The sequence below is a fragment of the Rhopilema esculentum genome, unplaced genomic scaffold (genome assembly GCF_057945365.1).
Source record: "Rhopilema esculentum isolate cy_ngs unplaced genomic scaffold, ASM5794536v1 HiC_scaffold_34, whole genome shotgun sequence".
NCBI classification, from domain to species: domain Eukaryota; kingdom Metazoa; phylum Cnidaria; class Scyphozoa; order Rhizostomeae; family Rhizostomatidae; genus Rhopilema; species Rhopilema esculentum.
This window is the reverse complement of record NW_028300845.1, coordinates 650,490-670,589: the sequence shown is the minus strand read 5'-3', so window position 1 is coordinate 670,589 and position 20,100 is coordinate 650,490. Positions and strand designations below refer to the sequence as shown.

At 36.8% G+C, this 20,100-nt stretch overlaps 2 protein-coding genes across 3 annotated transcripts; one reads left to right on the top strand and one right to left on the bottom strand.

Moving 5' to 3' along the window:
• Nucleotides 1-1,379: 1,379 nt before the first annotated feature.
• LOC148957303 (neo-calmodulin-like) lies at nucleotides 1,380-20,053 on the top strand. 2 transcript variants are annotated; one of them, XM_089115491.1, is made up of 5 exons: nucleotides 1,380-1,612; nucleotides 16,924-16,951; nucleotides 17,786-17,929; nucleotides 18,814-19,062; nucleotides 19,708-20,053. In XM_089115491.1, exons 1-5 carry the CDS (start codon nucleotides 1,514-1,516, stop codon nucleotides 19,797-19,799), a joined length of 612 nt encoding a protein of 203 aa, XP_088971617.1. In that variant the 5' UTR covers nucleotides 1,380-1,513; the 3' UTR covers nucleotides 19,800-20,053. The 2 variants fall into 2 exon arrangements, with proteins under 2 accessions (XP_088971617.1, XP_088971619.1); XM_089115493.1 differs by lacking the exon at nucleotides 1,380-1,612 and adding an exon at nucleotides 16,468-16,575.
• On the bottom strand, nucleotides 1,606-5,192 carry LOC148957304 (uncharacterized). The gene is made up of 2 exons (XM_089115489.1): nucleotides 5,035-5,192; nucleotides 1,606-2,510 (listed from the first exon to the last, which is right to left on the bottom strand). Exons 1-2 carry the CDS (start codon nucleotides 5,059-5,061, stop codon nucleotides 1,659-1,661), a joined length of 879 nt encoding a protein of 292 aa, XP_088971615.1. The 5' UTR covers nucleotides 5,062-5,192; the 3' UTR covers nucleotides 1,606-1,658.
• Nucleotides 20,054-20,100: the final 47 nt, after the last annotated feature.

Below are 20,100 nucleotides of genomic sequence, written 5' to 3'. Positions count from 1 at the left end.
TGTTTTTATTATTGTCAGCAGATACCGAGCAACCCTGAAAGAGATCTTAAATATAGTAATTTTGGGCAGACATCACCAAGCATGTTGAAAATTTGCATATATAATCCTTAGATTTTCTTGCATTGGGTCTCTTTACATCCAGAATTGGCGCAAAATCCATCAAAATCACGGCCAATGATGGATACTTTGAAAGAAAAATGCTCCCACATTGGTCCTCGCTTAGGCTAGTCAGTGTTCCACGCTACTTGTTTCAGGTAGGGGATCTGGAGCACTAGCTATGTTTAGGCAAACTTTGGTAAATACAAACTTCTGACAGCTTGAAGAAAATGTTACTTTCCCTTGCAAATTGGAATTATTATTGGTTGACTCTATCATACCATATTTAAAGATATTTTACAGAGTAACAATTAATTTGGAACAACCCAGTTATGGATCGTGGGTAATACGCATGGTCCACAGCGCCGGTTTTTAGAATGCTTAAGGCTAAAAACTACTCAAAAGAATGCGACACCCCCCCCCCCCTCCTGTTTTTTCGGTAAATTTGTTTTGATTCGGTAACAAGCAGTTTATGGTAGTCAGTAGAAGCAAAATGAAACAAAAATAACTTAATTCGTTTTCTTTATCTTAAAGCTAAAAACTGAATTTTAGAAATGGGCATTTCCATCATTTTCCAGTCACCTGAAGGATATGGCCAAAATTCTAATCATTATATAACATTCCCCAAATTCTTTCTGCTTAAATCTGTCCCTGCACCTGCCCGAGGGAATTTTCAAAGGGGGCCTATGCCAACCCTGGCAGCTTTTAACTGAACAAAAAGCAGTATGACATCTTAATTTAAGAAACGGTAAGTAAAATCGGAGTCCAAGTAGTCAAGAATTTTTATCAAAAAGACCAAAAGCAGGTTCACTGGTCAATTGTTGAGATCGAATTTTACCCCTAACATTTTAGGAATTATAGGCACCATTTTCCTTAAAATAATTTCCATTTCAAACTTTGACTCGCCCATATGAAAATCAGGATAAGGCGCCTATAGCAACAGTTCTAAACAATGTTAATTATTTGAGTTTAATAATTAACTCAAACTAAAAAGCAAAGATTAATGTTTTGTAAGTTAAAAGTCAATTAAGACAGAAAGTTTATGGTTTCTTCATTGAAGTTTACAAAATTTATGTTCATGCTTTATCAGGGTGGCTTTTACTATTTAGTTTGATTGTAAATGTTTCGAGCTTGTAAAAACATTGCATTAATCTCACTAAAACGTTAAGCAATAAACAGACCCACAAGTACGATTTTTGAACAAGCTAAATTCTTTTAAATCCAACAGATTATTTCACACAATAAAATTCAACAGTTCAACGAGCATTTGTAAAACAGTTTTTGCAAGTTTCTTGCATTAAATAACTGTCTGACAGTTAAAAGGGCTGGACACGAAATGCTGTTAAAAGAAAGCTGTTAACCCGAACAAGCATATTCTTGATGCAAATAAACACGCAACACTGACTGAGATAAATGAATGTACACAATGATTGCTGGCTCAATCTCCAAGGTGAAAACGTTCCACCAAGGGCACCACAGCTACGAACGACGAACGAACAAGCCACAAAGGATGACGGTAATTCTAACTCACATATAAGTACTATTTTCTCTATCACTTCTAACTACATTTCATGTGCTTCTTTCATCTGAATATGGTCTGTGTTTTGAAAATCAAATGAGATATTTTCATCTTCGAAATGGTCACTAATGTCAGCGTGGCTAAATTTAGAATACGACATTGTATCGTTGTCAATCTCCTTCTTAACCTTGAATCCATCTCCAAAGGTAAATTTTTTTGATTGATATTTGTCATTAGTATATAAATTCCGATTTTTTTCTGACATTTCATCTCCGTGTCTGTCTTTAGCAAAAGTATTCCTCTGATAGACATATGACCAGCTTTTACGTCTATGACAGTCCTTTGGACGAGTTAGCCTGTTCGTCTTGTATGATGTACTATAAACTGTCGAATCACCGTACTTTGCACTAGCTTTTCTCATACTTTGAAGGTCAGATGTTAAAAAAGCTTTCTTCATCTGGATCCTTAAATTTTTCCTACTTTTTATTCTTGACATGTTCATAGCATTATGGCTTGGGAGGAATTTCCCTCCTTCATTGAACGTGTTACGTTCAAGTTCTCCAAAATTATCTTCGCAATCATTTGGTTCTTGTTCTTGAAACAAATCTTGACTCTGCGCAGTTACTCCATCTCCTGACATCCCAATATCAAAACTACTCGTGGCATTGGAAGAGACCACCACACCGGGTTGAAAAATACCCCCTGGATAGATCTCTATCACAGTACTTCTCTTTGATGTTGGCTGTACTGGACGGTCCAACGTGTGCACCATGGCAATCTTTGGTAAATCATCGACGTCATATGCGACTCCATAATGCTCCTCGGTCGGCGAAGAGTCAACAAAATCCCTTGTTGGCTCATAGGATTCTACTCTAAAATTCGATTTAGTAAATTTCTACGAAAGACAATAAAGAGCAAAATATCAGTGAATTAAATTACACCAAATTTGTGTGACAGGGTCAAGACTTTCAGCAATTAGATACTATAGGAAATCACTTAGATCTAATTGAAAGCATATTCAGGAGCTAAGAACTGCAAAGCATGTCACATTAAAGGTGTCTTCCACATAATAAATCAAATCCTATTCATCAGAAGTAGCGATTTTGACCGATGACGTTGGTTTATGGCTCATCCCTAAAGTAATGTTTAGCAAGTTATCAAAAGAATTAGAAACATGCATTGACACTGAATGCTGCTCTCTAATTTTGTTCAGACCCGTATAAACTAGGGGCTTAGGCTGCAGATTGTGCTTTTGATAAACAGTGGGGCAGGGGCGCCGGAACCGGTTGGCACCAGAGGCAAGTGCACCTAGCTTTTTGAAAGATGTCACTTTTCTTAGAAGCACCCTCCCTAGAAATTTTTTAAAACTGTCCCTTTTTCTGGACCCTAGTACCCCCTCGTACTAGTGCCCCTCCACCTTAGAAATGCCTCCAGCGTCCCAGCACTGGGTTTAAAGGCTGGGAAATAGGCAATTGGCACACTAAGTTGACCATTACGAGCCAAATGTTTGGGGAAAGGAATTGATCGAGCCGTTAAAAATCCCAAGGTCTCCTTTTTCTTTTAGGGCGAACATGTTAATGCGTTGAATGTTTAGAAGAAAATGTTAGGGGGGGGGGGGAGTTATACGAATGACAAGTCTTTTGTATATACCGATCGATATAAGAGAAAAAGGAAGTCTTTTTGTAGAAGAATGAGAAAAAGATCCAATCCAGATTGGCAGTTAACGAAATGTTGCGGATAAAACTGACCTAGAAGAACTAGTTGAACTGTTCAAGCTCACGAATTATTGCCAACCTCAATCACTTTTGCAATTACATCACTCCAGCTTAAATCATTTACTTTCTAGACAACTAAAGTCTTGCATCAAAGGGTTTGGTCTAAGCAAGTGGTTTACGAGAAAAAGACATGGCCCTGAGATTTCTTCTGCACTCACTTTCACGATAGTGCCAAAATTTCTACAGCAACTAAAGAAAGTCCCTATTGAAACAGTCAGATCAGTTTTTTGAGAAATAAGGAAATAAGAAGTAGGAATTCAGCCTACGTTTATGATGGCTATCAAAACAGATTGTAGCGTAGCATGAACTTCAGTGTAAGGAAGGCTGATGTTACACCTTTTCGGTCAAAGTGTAGATTTTTGTGTATACATCTAGTTTTCAAACAGAAGATTAGTGCTTCTTATGTTTTCTATATTTTCTTTATTAGGGTTAGTTCTTCGAAAGAGAGCTCACTCCAGTGACGTAACGGGCTTAATTACTTTAAGCTCAAAAACAAAGGGCCCAAAACTTTACGACCCCCAGCAAAACCTTTTCTATGTAATATTACTTTGAAGCTTGTACTCTGGATACGAAAAGAGGTTACAAGGCCCAAACGAATTGAAAAAGTCTGTTGATTAACATGTTATATTGTTTTACTAATAATCATAAATGAGGAGCCTGGAGCTGATGGAGCTGAAGAGTCCCTATGGGCCCTGGCTACCTTTGTTACATCATTGCTTATATTCTATGATCACATTTCCAGTCAATGATAAAAGCATATGAGCCAATAAATTCTTATTAAAATATTATAGTCATAATTGATATTCATTTATAATTGAAATGAAAAAAGGCCCCCATTACTCTTCAAAACTCGTCGGATTCAGTACACGGTTATAAAAAATTAGCGATCCCCCTGGCCTCCCCACATGATGATCCTGACCATAAAAAAGCCTCTTTATGGTGCTGAGTATTTGACGTTACATCAAGGACCGCATCTATTGGTGGTAGGGCTTCCGACGAAAGGGGGGCGGGGGGTTCAAGGCCTTCTCACTTTTTTGCAAAACAATAGAGCTTTTTTCAGAATCTTTTGTTATGATTGTTAAATTTTCTCCCCCCCCCCTCCACTTTCCAGCCTGCGTTGCAGCCCATGAATATTTATATCCTCCACCCACACACGAATATATTGAGCGCTGAGACATTAAATAAAGATAATCTCTAGAGAATTCAGTCCTATACCCCATTTTGCCCCCTCTCTTTAAGAAATTTGCCCTGGTTAAAGCCCTGCAAATAAACACTAGCAATAATAGCTTTCATTTCAGCTGCTGTTAGGAAAAGTATCTTAACATAACTACATATAAGACGAGTTTAATGTATTATATATAGTGCTACAAGATAGTTTCAAAAGGAATTTATAAAGAATTACACGATTTGGCAATTGGGTAACTTTCAGGGTAATTAAGAATTTTGTATTGTCTAGGAGTTTAGCCTGGCATTGTCTAGTTTTAAAATCTATTTGATATTTAAAACAGGATTCAAACTTACGTCAAGATTGTGGACCTTTTTACATTTGAATATCTGTCTACATGAAACAGTATGAAACACATGCAACCAAACACCGACACAATCGAGGGTGTGTTTGAAGACTAAAACAACCTCATATCCTACCTGTTTCTTCTTAACAGTCTTCACCATTTTGACTTCACTCTAAACCTGCAAAACTCGAACTCATGATGAAATTCTCATTCAATGATATGATGAAGCAAAATTTCTACTGCTATGTAGGCATGAACCAAAACCTGGTCTGTAGAGCCTATGGAAAGAGCCATGCATTTGACCAACAGTATATCAAAGGCCAGTGTACGAAGACTGCGCTTTTAAACAAAGGGAACGGAATACATCAAAACCATCGGGGCTTCAGAAGATTTTTAAATATGTCACAGCGCTATCCTTAACAAGAGAAAATTAATCCAGTGAAGGCAGCAGGTTCTGTATCACAGGATTGTAAAGGGCCCGCAGTTACTATCACTCACATCGGTTGCTTTTCATCTTCAAGTATTACGAGTAACTAAGACCTCACCGCCTTTACTTCGTTTTGCTGCAATGACTTTGTAGTGGTTCGAAGGCTATCTTATAAAATACACAATGTATAAAGACAATAATAGGCTCATATCTTTGCAAAGGTTAGAGTACTTTATGAGCAACTCAAAATTAAAATTTTCTATAGACTTTATAAGAAATATTTTAGCAAAACTGCTCTCGGTGGTAATAAGACGACGCTGATATTTACATCCTGATTAGCTGATTGAAAGGAGTGAACGTTTCGAGTGATTAATTGATTATTGATTGATCTTTGATGATGAAGCTGATGATTGCTATGATTATTTTATAGATGTATCTTACATCTTAGATTTCATAGATCATTTCGAATTCAATCTAGACATAAATGCATTAAGACACAACAAATTATGCTCCTCTGGTATTTGAATCTTTCTTTTTACAGCAACACAAATCTTTTTTGGTCATTCTTTCCATAAGCTTTCTTGTCACCATTAGAACCTCCAACTCATAAAATCATAAAATCAAATGTATGATTCTCTTTTTATCGATCAGCACTGCAAATACTATCTTATCTCCAAGCATTTCAACATAGCCATTCGTACTACATCTTTTGCTGCAAAATTTACTGCAGACAAGTACAAAACTACATTCTTTTTCTTTCTCTGTTTTGCTTGGTTCTCATTCTTTGCAATTACAAATGTTATAGCAGGGTCAGCGAAACGTGTTTGAAAGTGGATGTGCCAAAAAATCAAGGTTATGAAAGGTTTTAGGAAAGGCAACCATTTTTTGGGGCATGAAAATTTTAGAAATATGATATTTAAGGTATGGCCAGAAACAGTATCTAAAGTGAAAACATTTTCAAGCTTTCTTTTTTCAATGTGTCGCTTAATTTTGTCTAGTGTGATGTTGACATGTAATAGGAAATGTTCTGCAACTTTTGGGAATAACTTTTAATTGTAGCTCGTAATCAAGCATTTTTAGATTTGAAATGGAGCCAAAATGAAATGGAGGAGAAAATAAATGAATCAAGCTTTAACAAAACCATCAACATTGAAATATCAAAAGAATCACTGTTAATTCAAAATGAAAGATTATGCAACAAAAATTCTATATTTCTCATATTCTCACAAATTTTCTTTCCAGCAGTTACTTTTCCTTCAACAGTTTTTGAGAAACTTTCCCCCAACAAATAGATCTTGGGAGCGAAGTTTAGGCTATAGAAAAAACGAGACTCCATAATTTGGTGCACGCAACAAAGTCTTCCTGAATCAGTTTTCTCGATCTATTCCCTAGCTGTTACTCGTTGTACCACTTGGACAATGAGCGACTTTTTTGACCAAATTCCCATTTTCATTTTTCTGTTTGTCTTCTTTGGTAAATACATAGTTACCAAGCTTAATCTAAGGACATTTTTAAAACATTACTAGCACACTTACTTACAGAATGGTAGATTAGATTTCTTTCCACTTTGCCTAAAAAATTATTTTGCTCTGCGGAAAAGTAGAGGGACCATGGCCCCCCTCCCGCCCCCTTGTTTCGCCGGCCCTGTATAGTCTTGCATTGTAAAGCCAGGCTAGCCAGTTGCATTACACTTATAAAATTTGTTATTTTAGTAAAGTTTGCAAAAAGTAAAAAGCATTGGATAGCAATGCTTTAAAAAGCTTGGAATTTATACTTCAAAATAAGCCAGCTATTGTGCTGATCTTCGGCTTTAAAACGTTCAGTAAGCTACCGCTTTAATTGTTCTAGTATTTGTGACGGAAGGTTATAGAGCGAGTAAGACTTTATAAAAAGCATAGTAAATTATTTGATCAAAAGTAAGAACAAAATAAAGAAGTTGAAAGACACATCTATGGGACACAACGATAAAACCTAAGTAATTGTTAGTAATATAATTCCAGTTAATTTCAAGACCAATAAAATGGTTAAATAACCCCATTTTTTTTAATAAAGCAAATAATTGAAGAGCAGATTATAACTTACAAGGTTTCAATTTTCAAACAATCTTTAAGAAACCCGGACCTGTCACTTCTTTTTAATAAACTACAGACAACAATGTAACGGACAACCATCAAACTAGAGCTATTATCCGGTCGATTAATGGAGGGTCAAGCTGAAATCAAACGGCAATCTTTATACTCCGAGTTATTAAAGGCTTTATAAACATTTTATCGCCTAAGACCCTTTTCCTTGCTTCAGTCCAGAGCGTATTTGACGAGGATATGTTATTTTAAGCTGGATGATAAAGTTAACTGATTAATGTTTAACATTCAAAGGAGTGAATGTGAATGCAAATTAAATTCACTGTTGTTATACATAAACATCTTAATAGAAACATGCAGTTTATACCCGTCAAAGCAAAGATTTAGAGGGATTGAGCCTTTTAGATGAATGCGATATGTAATTCTATAATAAATATTTGCTTTGTGCGGTACAAAGTTCTGCGAGGTACCTTTTGTCTTATGACATTTCAAAGATATTCTTCCAAGGCAATTTTCTTGAATGATCCTTAATCAATCCTAAATCAATCAGTGAATGCGAATGATTGTTAATTCATCCTAGCTAACTTTTACAGCTATGATGTTTCTAAAAAGTGCATTTGACAGCGTTCATTACTGTAACGATAATATCTAAGAGAATTTGCAGCATTAGGAATGCTACGACAGGGTTTAACAGTGTAATCACTTTGTAAAAGAAAGTTTACCGTCGTAAACATGAAATCCAAACTTTCAACAACTGTAATCATGAGATGACCAAGAGTTGAGATGTAATCATGGGATGACCATTGTAAAGAGGATAATTACGAAAGCTTACAATATTAAACACGAGGTTGCAAAAGTTTACAATCGTAGCCATGAGATGACCAAGAGTATACCATTGTAAAGAGGATAATTACGAAAGCTTACAATATTAAACACGGAGTTGCGAAAGCTTACAATTGTAGCCATGAAATGACCAAGTGTTTACCATTGTAAAGAGGATAGTTACGAAAGCTTACAATATTAAACACGGAGTTGCGAAAGCTTACAATTGTAGCCATGAGCTGACGAAAAGTTTACCGTTGTAAAGAGGATAATTACAAAAGCTTACCATATTAAACACGGAGTTGCGAAAGCTTACAATTGTAGCCATGAGCTGACGAAAAGTTTACCGTTGTAAAGAGGATAATTACGAAAGCTTACAATATTAAACACGAGGTTGCAAAAGTTTACAATTGTAGCCATGAGATGACCAAGAGTATACCATTGTAAAGAGGATAATTACGAAAGCTTACAATATTAAACACGAGGTTGCAAAAGTTTACAATTGTAGCCATGAGATGACCAAGAGTATACCATTGTAAAGAGGATAATTACGAAAGCTTACAATATTAAACACGGAGTTGCGAAAGCTTACAATTGTAGCCATGAGATGACCAAGAGTTTACCATTGTAAAGAGGATAATTACGAAAGCTTACAATATTAAACACGAGATTGCAAAAGTTTACAATTGTAGCCATGAGATGACCAAGTGTTTACCATTGTAAAGAGGATAATTACAAAAGCTTACAATATTAAACACGGAGTTGCGAAAGCTTACAATTGTAGCCATGAAATGACCAAGTGTTTACCATTGTAAAGAGGATAGTTACGAAAGCTTACAATATTAAACACGGAGTTGCGAAAGCTTACAATTGTAGCCATGAGATGACCAAGAGTTTACCATTGTAAAGAGGATAATTACAAAAGCTTACAATATTAAACACGGAGTTGCGAAAGTTTACAATTGTAGCCATGAGCTGACGAAAAGTTTACCGTTGTAAAGAGGATAATTACGAAGGCTTACCATATTAAATACGAGGTTGCAAAAGTTTACAATTGTAGCCATGAGATGACCAAGAGTTTACCATTGTAAAGAGGATAATTACCAGGGGCGGATCCAGGATTTTTGGTGACTATAGCTCAAATCTTTTGGGATCGCAACCACGCCCTCCTTGCTTGCGGGACACGCTCACTATATGGGCAAATGATAAACCATGTGTGTTTATAGTTGCTTCGTATTCATAAATATTCCTTCGAACATCCTTTTTATATTTCCAGGGACGCCAGAGAAGAGGGTGTGGGGGTACAACCGCCCCTGTCGCCCTTTGGCAGAAGGGGCAAGGGTTGTTTTTAATAAAGTTCCCTTGAAACTGGCCAATTGTAATAATCAGAGAGATTCGTATGAAATTCTGAACTTCTCAAAACATGTAAAATAATTCCTTGTGCCGAAAGTTAGCCAATGTTGAAGATACCTACAGATAATAAAATTGCAGTTACGTATGCATTTGTAGAAGCTGAGAATTATCTTTCAAAAGCCTTTTTACTCAAGCCTGCCCCCCCCCCCCTCTTGCCGCTTGGTCGTTCCGCCGTCCCTGTCTATTCCCTAGTAGGTCCTTGCCTTTGAAGCTACATTACAGGGGACCCAGGATGTGAAAACGAGCAATAGTCTACTGTTGCTTTACAGGGGACAGAGAGCGGAGAAATACCGTGGATACTCATATTCTATTGGTTAAAAGGCCATTTTCAAACCTTACTATAGCTTGACTATAGCTCGCGCCAAAAATTATAGTACGGGTTTCATTGTCTTCGATGCCTTTTCCAGAGCAAATCCCCAGACCGACTATAGCTCGGAATATCCACTGTAGCTCAATTCTGGTTGGTTACTGTCAACAAAGAACGAAACTTCTGATTCGTCTAAGTTTTAATATTAGACCATTCTGCGCGCAGTGTTTTATATCTTATCTGGAGAGGCATTGTGATGACACATTGCCAGCAGTGCATGTTTGTTAATCGCATTTGATAACCTATACCGCTGCTTTCAAATGTGAATTCCGAAAATCAAACACTGAGATTTTGACTATAGCTCGAGCTACAGTTGCTATAGTCTGGATCCGCTCCTGATTACAAAAGCTTACAATGTTAAACACGAAGTTGCGAAAGTTTAAAATTGTAACCATAAGCTGACGAAGAGTTTACCGTTGTACGAAAGCTTATTATATCACACACGAGGTCGCGAAAGTCTAAAATTGTAACCATTATGTGAAAGGGTTAGTTAGAATTACTGTGATGTGAAAAAGGAGATTCCACTTTAAAAAAGAGATTAAAATGACTTTAAGTTGTAAACACGATACAATAGAGAGTTAACCCTTGTCAACATGAAAGAACAGCGAGATAACTTTATAAACTAAAATGCAGAAGGTATACATAACTACCGTGACACATTTCGCGTTTTTCATCTGGGGAAAGCCTTAAAACCAATGATGAAAATTCGAAGAAACTCAGACATCTAGTATGCTTGTAATGGAGACCTCTATGGCTGAGACATTCTCACTTATTTTATTTATTTCATCTAAGTTTTCATTTGCTGAATAACATCTTTACTAGCAGGTATTCATTGAGTTTTCCTCATTTCTATCATCGATATATTTTGGTCACCGATTCCGACAGTTTAAGGCTGGATTCTATTGAATCAGCGGTCTGTAACCAGAGAGCTGAATTTTCAGTGAGTGCATTTTATAATGATCTTAGGGAAGCATATGGACATCAGAAGAGAGCCACACCTCATCACACGTGCTATAGCGTTAGAAATATACTGGGGAGAACGCAGAATAAAGCTTCGCAGAAGCTGTAGTTGCGAAGCCACTTTACAATGAATACTAAACAGATTTTGCTCTGCGCTGCGATAGATGTTTGCAGTAATTAGCAACCATGTATGAGAAGCCCGAATTCAATGAAGGCTATTAGGCCATCATTGCAAACGATGAAAACAAGCCCTGGGAAGATGTGAAATTCTTGTATAAGTCTAGATGTAAATATGATTCAAGGGGAACTCGGATGAAAACAGAAACAAACGGCAGCAGTGATTCACTCAGGTAGTGCTATAGTGGCTCTCAGTGCAGCAGCTAAACATAAGATTGTGGATCGATTCGTAGAAGCTGCTGTTGAATTTCCTCGTGCCTATACAAGTCAGTAAAAGTCTTCAGTCCACCCAAAAGACCTAAAGCGATCTCTACAAACCAAGAGTTATAAACAACACTTTGGTTAATATGACATGAAGATTAGAAACAGAATGTGTAGCCCAAGTGCCTCTTTTGGTGAGCTTGAAGATCAACTCTCATCAATAGTCAGGCACATGGTCTACAGAGCTGTTCCTCTATCTGCTCTTCCTTGTCGAACTGAAAACTGGACAACTAATGGAAGATAAGTGGGGAAGCTCAATGCTTACATGATGAGACAGCCAAATGATGTCATAGTAATACTGTATCGTGTGAAGATAAGTTAAAAACATGGAAATTCGTGCTCGCACTGATTACACCAGCCATGATCGACATCCTCATAGGCGTAGGAAGCATTTGGGATGTGAGGGCTGCAGCCCCCCTTATCAAGCGAAATTTGTCACATTTCAACCCCTATTTGGCTAGTTTGATCTCAATCTCAATGAATCAATAAAATTCCTGCACAGATAGTGAGAAATAGGCAATTTTAGATTTCATGACGTCATCAAAATGACGAATCAACATGTATTCGAAAATTGAAACTTAATCTTTCGTCAAAAAACGTCAGCCAAAGTATGAAATATGATGTTAAAAGGATCATAATGTTTGTATAAAATAGAATCCATTCCCACGGTTGGGAAATTTTCATATTTGAAAAGCATCAACGCATCAGCTTCAGTATCGATTTCCAAAAGTAGTGCAAAGAATAATGCGCAAAGTAAAATGTTAACAAGCCTATGCAACTTCTAAAAGATCGTCTCCTCCTAATTTCATCTAGTTGTATTCAGTGGCGAAGCTAACCAAGAGCAGGTGGTCCTCCCCAACCGGGGTCTGGCCTAGCCCCTAGAAAAATCGCCTCAAGCGACGCCCTAAAGGCCCTCGGAAAAGGGGGAAACGCCCTTTTGGATATGTTGAAATCAAGATTGCAGTGAAGCATTTTTCACTGCCACATTTTGAAAAAGGGGGATATGGGTTTGGATCCTTTCAAGTTCCTCCTGCCTTACATTGAAGAAGTCAAAAGAGCATCACAAAAATTATTTCCAAAAAAAGTAATATTTGAAAATGTTTTCAGTAATTGAAAATTTTGAAATCATTAACTAAAAAGTAATTGCTTGTACAAATAGGCATATGCAGTTGTAATACATACTGGAAACAAGTAAAAATATTTTGCCATTATGTTGTTATTTAAAAAAGTAGAAATATTTTGTCACAACATGGATAGGTCTGATGCACGGTAGATAGGGTCCTGAATTAATTGGCTTTGAATATCAGAGGAGGCCCTCTGACATTTTGCCAGTGCAATACAATCTGAGTCACAGAGTACAAAAGCTCCAAGTAATTAACATTGTTTTCCTTTTCATCCTTTTCAAGGCGTCCTTTTCATCGGGACCTCTGAGTTGTATGGTAGTTTCCTGTTAAGGCAGGAGGACGAACTGCTGAAATTAAATTTAAGCAAGCCCTTTTTTCTGTCATACACACTCCATCTCCCCTCCATCTCGACTATCCTGGTACAAAAAAACGAAGATTCTCTATCGGCGGCGGTGGCAAACTTTTTCTACTGTTTATAATAGGCTTTTGAATATGACTTCCTTTGCTCTCTGCAGTCTGAGAGAAAACTACACTCTTTTTTATATAAGAACACACTTTATAAGAACACTGAGGCTCGATTTGCCCAAAAAATAAGAACAAGGCTTGAACATGCTCAGCTTCAGATAAAAAATTTAAGAAAAAGACAATTCACATTTTGAAATTCATGTCATGTCAACAGAACAAAACTATGCAATTTATAAACATAACAACATTTTTCAATTCTAGTCCGGAAATGTTGCTGCAAAATTACTTCTATACCATCTATGCCAACTTTGATGGGTTTGTCCCTAAACACTAGCAGACATTGCTTTATTATTAAACTTTACCTAGTTAAACGTCTTAAAAACTATATACAGTATGTAACTTCTCTAATATTTGCAAAGAACCACTCTTAAATAAGAACAATTTTAAGAACATTTGAGCCTAAAGTTATCAAAAAGTTAAGAACATCGAGGTTCGGCAAAAATTATCTGGTTTTTATAAAAAAAAGAGTGTATATGCATGTCAGGTTTCTCGCGATGTCTGTGATATTCCTTACTTGAACAGTAAATAGGACAAGCAGATTGACTCTAAACAATTTGATTTCCATAGGTACTACTCGGGGTACCACTCGTCTTGAAACGATCGATTCTGGTATAAATCAATCGATGACAGTGTAGTCCTTTCCTGTCCGAAGTTTCTAGCCATATGATAGCATTTTGAGATTCAGTGGGCCTAGGCTGAGTGGGCCCGGGTTGAGTCAGCCCGGGCTGACTGGGCCCGGGTTAATTGAACCCGGGTTGATTGAAGTTAGGCTGATTAACCCCAGGTTGAATGGCCCTAGGGTGAATCAGCCCAAGCTAAGTGGGCCCCGGTTGAATCAGCCCAGGCTGAAAAGGCCTGGGCTAAGTCTGCCTGGGTTGAGTGGGCCCTGGGAAAGGTGGGCCAGAGATGAGTCAGCCCAGGCTGAGTGGGCCCGGTTTGAGTCAGCCCAGGCTGAGTTGACCCAGGTTGTGTCAGCCCGGGCTGAGTGGGCCTGGTCTGAGTCAGCCCGGGCTAAGTGGGCCCAGGTTGAGTCAGCCCAGGCTGAGTGGGCCCGGAACGGAGAATTCGCACACAGAATATTTCAGTTTGAAGTGTTGGTAATGATAATAATCTTATTCAAAGTTGGTCTATTTACGATAGTAATGTAATAACTAATTTACACCAACTATTTACAAAAATAACTTTACCAACAATGAAACAAATTTACAGTTCTGTTTATTTACAAATCCTGCAATTACACTTATCACCAAACCAATGCTTGATCGCAGAGCGATGAATTGTGGGACAATAAATTGTGTTGAAGTAAAAGCGATGAATTGTGGGACGTCTTCTATTGTGTTTTAGACAATCATGATCATAAAGCATGGATTGACTGGATTGAGCTCATTGAGCTTCTCCAGCCCAGCGTTGATTCCACATTGCAGCGTCCATCTTGAGACCTCGCCGTGTTATATGAGACTAGAGAACAATCATGTTGGTTTCAGTTCAACTTGCTTTTTGATAGCAAAATTCAAAGTAACCGTTGAAACAAAAACTTGCATCATTCATAAGTGACGTTAAACATTTTTGCCGTGGTATTAAGCGTATGTAACGAAGAATCCATTGTTCACTTATTTTTCTAGGCCTGTTGTATCTTAGAATATTTAAGATTTTAATGATTAATGCGTAATTTAAGGCGCAGCACTGTGCTATTGCTAGCTTTTTCGCTCTAAGAAGGTGTCCAGGCCTCATTTGCCAACAGAGTGAGTGAGACAGCCTTAAGTTGCTGACAAATTTGAATATTCACCGAAAAAGCACCCACACATCGCTAAAAATCCTCGATTTTGAGAAAAAACGTTGTTCAAAATTGCATTTTGCAGAAGCTCAGCCTCAGCTTGTTCTTAATTTGTTCTTAACTTTTGACCAGTTTTGAGGCTCGTGTTCTTATAAAATTGTTCTTATAAAAAAAAAGAGTGTACTGCCATTGTTTTCTTCTATTGTGAGGCAGGTTTCTTTGCTCAATGCTACGTTTTGACGTAAACATGGTGGCCGGATTTTTTGTCCGGCGAAACGACATTCTCAACAATATTCAAGCGCGCTTTTCCATTGAAGTCAACCAATAGGAAATCTGATGATTTACCGTAATGCCTCGAATAAGCGCCCGGGCGCTTATTTATTTTTTGAGGCTCCAAGATGGGCGCTTATTTGAGGGGGGCGCTTAATCAAGGGGGCGCTTATTTAAAAAATAGATTTGGAAGAGACTAAAAAAATGAATGTGTTTTCTATTGAAGCATGTTATTATGATGGAAAGGCAAAAAAATGAGAATGAAAACAACAACAAACTGTGTCGGTCATTCAATCTTTCTTGGTGAATTGCATTCCAATTATGTTGTCGTCGAAAATTCGATTAAGCGCCCGTTTCTGAAGGTTGAAGGATGGGCGCTTATTCAAGGGTGGCGCTTCTTCAATAATTTCACCTCTAGGGTGGGCGCTTATTCGAGGGGGGCGCTTATCTGAGGGGGGCGCTTGCTCGAGGCATTACGGTACTTGTAAAATGGCTTGGACAGTACTGTCAGGGTCTGGAGGCAATTAAATAGATGATTTAGTTTTTATCTTTTGGTTATAATATTTTCAGGTTTTTAATATGTAACCTTTCCCTCCGTACATGTCCCGTTTAGCAACGTCCTTCACCTATGTGATCGCCTCTTTTGAAAAACTGGTATGTTCTCTTATTGAAGGGAGATAGCCACATAACTGTGGGTCCTTCAAAAGCCCTTTCGGATGCCGTCAAAAGCCTTCAAAAGCTAATGCTTTTGACTTTGTCAACCTTTAGCATTAAAAATGTTGTATCTCAGCCAGTCAATCGCCAAACGATGGAAAAACAAGGTTACAACTTTTAAACCGGGGACTTATAAAACCGTCTTTCCATTTTGCATTTGACTTGATTCTAATGAATCCCAACCCTTTGGATTATTACATCCAGTCTCGATATTGATTATGCTCTCAACAAAAATGATTTTTATTTGGTTTTCTTGTGCAGTGTGTGGTATTAGGTAAAATTAATGAAAAGATGTCACATAGCAAAAACTAACAAAGTTGCATATATCTTTAATTATGTATTCTCCAAGTAATTGAATTCTAACAAGAACTGAGCTTTTCAAATCTTGGGAACTTTGATTTAAATCTTTTCAAAAATTTTGTTGATATTGAGAGAATTAGGAGACTGTCTTAAAATGCTGTTTGCTCTTGACCACAATTAATAACATCGATTTGTTGTAGATGTTTTTCAACCCACCGGTGTTTGTAGATCAATAAGAACTCATCGTTCTATTTAGAATTAGCACAATTTGTAATGAATAATGCATAGAAAGGATACTTAGGTAATCTTTACGCTTTCAACAGCTGGTTTTCGATCAACACTTAAGAATTTCTTTCTAAAGAAGTCACTTCTTAAATCACGGATGCTTTTACTACACAGCGAGGGAATTCTGGTTCCAGTCAGAATTGAGGGTGAAAAATATTTGACGAGAATAAAATGGTAGTATTTTCATTATTAATGATGCAGCTTTGACTGTTTTTCTTATTATTATTATCATTATTATTTTTAAAAAGGAAAGAAAACTGAGTTCACCCTAATTAGCTATACAATGTTGATGTTTTTGATTATATCAAATATTTAATGAATGTTTTTTATATATAAGCATTATATAATGTTTGCCTCATGAAAGCACACTTTGAATGGTGTTCTTTTGATAATATTTTGTTTTAAGATTCAATGATATTTATTCAGGTTGGCAGTTGCTATCATGTCTCATATTTTATTTCTTGCGTTATATTTATTTTATTAATGAACGGATTAATTTCCAATTTTATTATTTTTTGTTAGGAAAAGCTAGCTGATGAACAGATTGAGGGTGAGTACAGTATTAAATTTTTAACAAAGGAATTATTAAAGGACAATTGGAATGTGTGATGTCAAGTTGGAAGTATGGAGTCGGGTAGAGTACTGTTACCCTTGGTACCAGAGCTTCAAAAGAAGCAAAAGTAGAGGGGGAAAGGGTAATTGATACCATTGGCAAAGGAAAAGGCAATCTTATCCAACCTTTTTTGTTTTATGAGGCTCTGATACTCAAGATAAGGTATCAGACAGTTAAGGAAACCCCATGGACCCCACGGTCATTGATAAATTGTTAGTAACGAATAACCAAATGTCTTTCCCCACTTACTTTAGAATATACTAGCATTCGATCGTTTTGGGCAAAGATAATTGGACTGCACTCAGATTGTCTCGAGAACTGCCTTACGGGGTTGGGGTGCAGTAGATGTGTTAATTGACATAAGGGTATTTTGCAAGAAATCACTTTAATACGACATTGCCAGTGCTTTCGAAACAGGGGAGGTTTGGGAAGGCTAGGTTTATAATTTTCTAGCACTGTTTCATCTTTTCATAGCATTAAGCAGAAAATAACGGATCCCCGTACCCTTTTTATGCCCTCCCCAAATTTTCAAATTGTTACCTTGATGGGATTGTTATGTGGCGTTAATCTTAAAATGTATTTAAAGCATTCTACGGGAAAAGCGAAACTTTTCTTAAACTCAGTTGCAGGTTTTTTAGTTTCGTATTTTCATCTTTACATTAGCAAGACCAAATCATACTGTATTTTATAAACAAAACTAATTCGCTGCTTTGATGTTTTAAACTTAATCAACAAAAAAATTATTTTTGAGTATGACCATTCTTCACACAGAATTTCGAGATGCATTCTCGTCCTTCGATAAAGACGGAAATGGATATATTACAACAAAGGAACTGGCAGCAATTCTGCGGTCATTGGGTCTAAATCCAACAGAACACGAGCTTTGTTCAATAATCAATGAAGTTGATTTTGACGGTACGTTCATAAAGTAAACATTAAAAGTGGTAAAATGCTGTTTCTATCAATATGATAAAATGCAATTATACAAATATCTTAACCAATAGAACAATGAATTTCTAATGTAGTAGTTGTAAAGAATGTGTATAAGCATTTTTATGTCCATAGACTCGAGAAACTCGAGAAACTCGCGAAAGGCCAGCACTATTATTGGCAACGTGGATTATTAAAAGAGGCTACTATATTGGTTTGTTACCATAAATGTCGTCTGGAAGCTTTATCCTGCACATATATTTATGAGGCGCAAATTGCATAAAAAAAAATAATATCATCTTTTTTTAACTTGAGTTAAACAAATGATTAACTACACGAAACCACAATGATCTCTTTTTATATAGAAATTTAACAATTCCTTTAAACTATAACAAGAATCGAAAATAGATGAAAAAAGAAAAGACTGAATCTTTAGAAATCGACGGTTTAAACGATAAGATAGTTTTGGATAAATAAAAGACTGAAATCTCAAACAAGGCCAACACGAATAGGCATAAACAAATGAAATCAGCTGCAAGTAACAGGAATGCAAGAAACAGCTTCGACTTGTGTAGAAATATAGACAATACGTAGGGACAATCAAAACTTGGAGGGGCACGACTTATCGCAAGGCACTTATCTTCGTCACCTGTCACCAATTAGAGCTGTCACGGTGACAATGAAAATTCAACTAAAAAGGACACAACTTCTCCCCAGTTCCTACCTCTATGAACTCAGACCTTGATAGATAGGTTTTGGGGCGGCTAGATATAGAAAATTGCTCAACGAATTAAATCCATGAATAACTGGGGACAGCACATAGGACTGTTGTTGAATTCTTTGGCTCACAAATGGACACGTTTTTACAGGAAATGGTAAGATAGATTTCCCAGAGTTTGTTAATATGATGGTATTGCAAGGGGATCAGATGGCATGGAAAGAAAAGGACTTGAAGGAGGCTTTTAGGACATTTGATTCTGATGACAAGGGATTCATGCATGCAGCAGAGTTAAAGTATGTACTCATGCGAATGGACGATCCAACGGTTACTGACGAAGATATCAAAGAAATGCTTGCAGATACAGGCTTGAATATTAACCGCAAAATAACATTCAAGGGTAAGTGCACGGTAGCTGTCTATCCACATCGTATGGCAAGCAGTTGTCTGATAAAAAGTTACCTTATGTGGCATTCAGAGAGCGAGGGTGACTGAATGAAGTGTTTGAAAATCTGCGGTAATTAAGTATGTTTCCTTGGGTATTAAAGGTTCAAATAACAAGAGGTGTGAGATAGAAGATAGTAGGGATTGTGTGGAAAGGTCATATTCTTAGAAATAAAGTAAATCAAGGCAGAAAACTCTCTATAACAATTAGGGACATCGCTAATTAGGTTGAATGTATGACGTAAATTTGCTAACAAGGGGCGTGGAGGTCATAATTTGCCGCCATGGAGTGTTGCGTCCCAGTTAGGTTCAGTAAACACTTTAAAGGTTACTGGGGGATTGTGCAAGATAACATAACATGAAAACCGTATTGTTTATGTAATCAAGTCAACGAGAAGATTCAGCTTACAAAAAGCCCAAAAAGCCATCGCTATTAAAACTAAATAAAACATTTATCTATTCTCAGAAAAGAAGATACCTTGCCTTTACCCAAATTTTTTAAAGCGATATTCCAAAGAAATATATACATCACTTAGAGATTAAAATATACTCAAAGATAGAACAAATGATATATTAAAAAACAATTGTTTTATTTTTGTAGAGTTCAAAAGCATGGCAAAACCTGAGATCAAGATAAAAGCTCCCAAACCTGATGAAACGAGTGGAAAAGACAAAATAATCAAACTATTTTAGAAAAGGAATCTAAGACAGATTGTAATGCGGCTTTGCTCGTAGGCAGCCAAGTTGAAGAAATTAAGCAATGGACAAAATCAGCAACAGTATAACAAGGGATTGAACACAATAATGGAGTACTCGAATGTTTATAAAGTAAATTCTTATGGACATAAAATAATGACAGGGCAATAGTCATGAAGAAATTATATGAGGATGTTTAATTTGTATATAAAGTAAGACAGTAATCAGACATCCTATAGATGTAGCAGAGAGTTAGAGTTTTTAATTGGTCAGATGAATCTCTTGAGAAATGCACGCG

Bases quoted from the DNA above. Each gene is read 5' to 3' on its own strand.
- LOC148957304 (XM_089115489.1), bottom strand. From the start codon at position 5,061: ATGGTGAAGACTGTTAAGAAGAAACAG. The intron at 2,511-5,034 runs GTAGGATATGAG...TGTCTTTCGTAG, and splicing joins AGACTGTTAAGAAGAAACAG to AAATTTACTAAATCGAATTT.
- LOC148957303 (XM_089115491.1), top strand. From the start codon at position 1,514: ATGTACACAATGATTGCTGGCTCAATCTCCAAGGTGAAAACGTTCCAC. The intron at 17,930-18,813 runs GTACGTTCATAA...ACGTTTTTACAG, and splicing joins CAATGAAGTTGATTTTGACG to GAAATGGTAAGATAGATTTC. The intron at 19,063-19,707 runs GTAAGTGCACGG...TTATTTTTGTAG, and splicing joins CCGCAAAATAACATTCAAGG to AGTTCAAAAGCATGGCAAAA.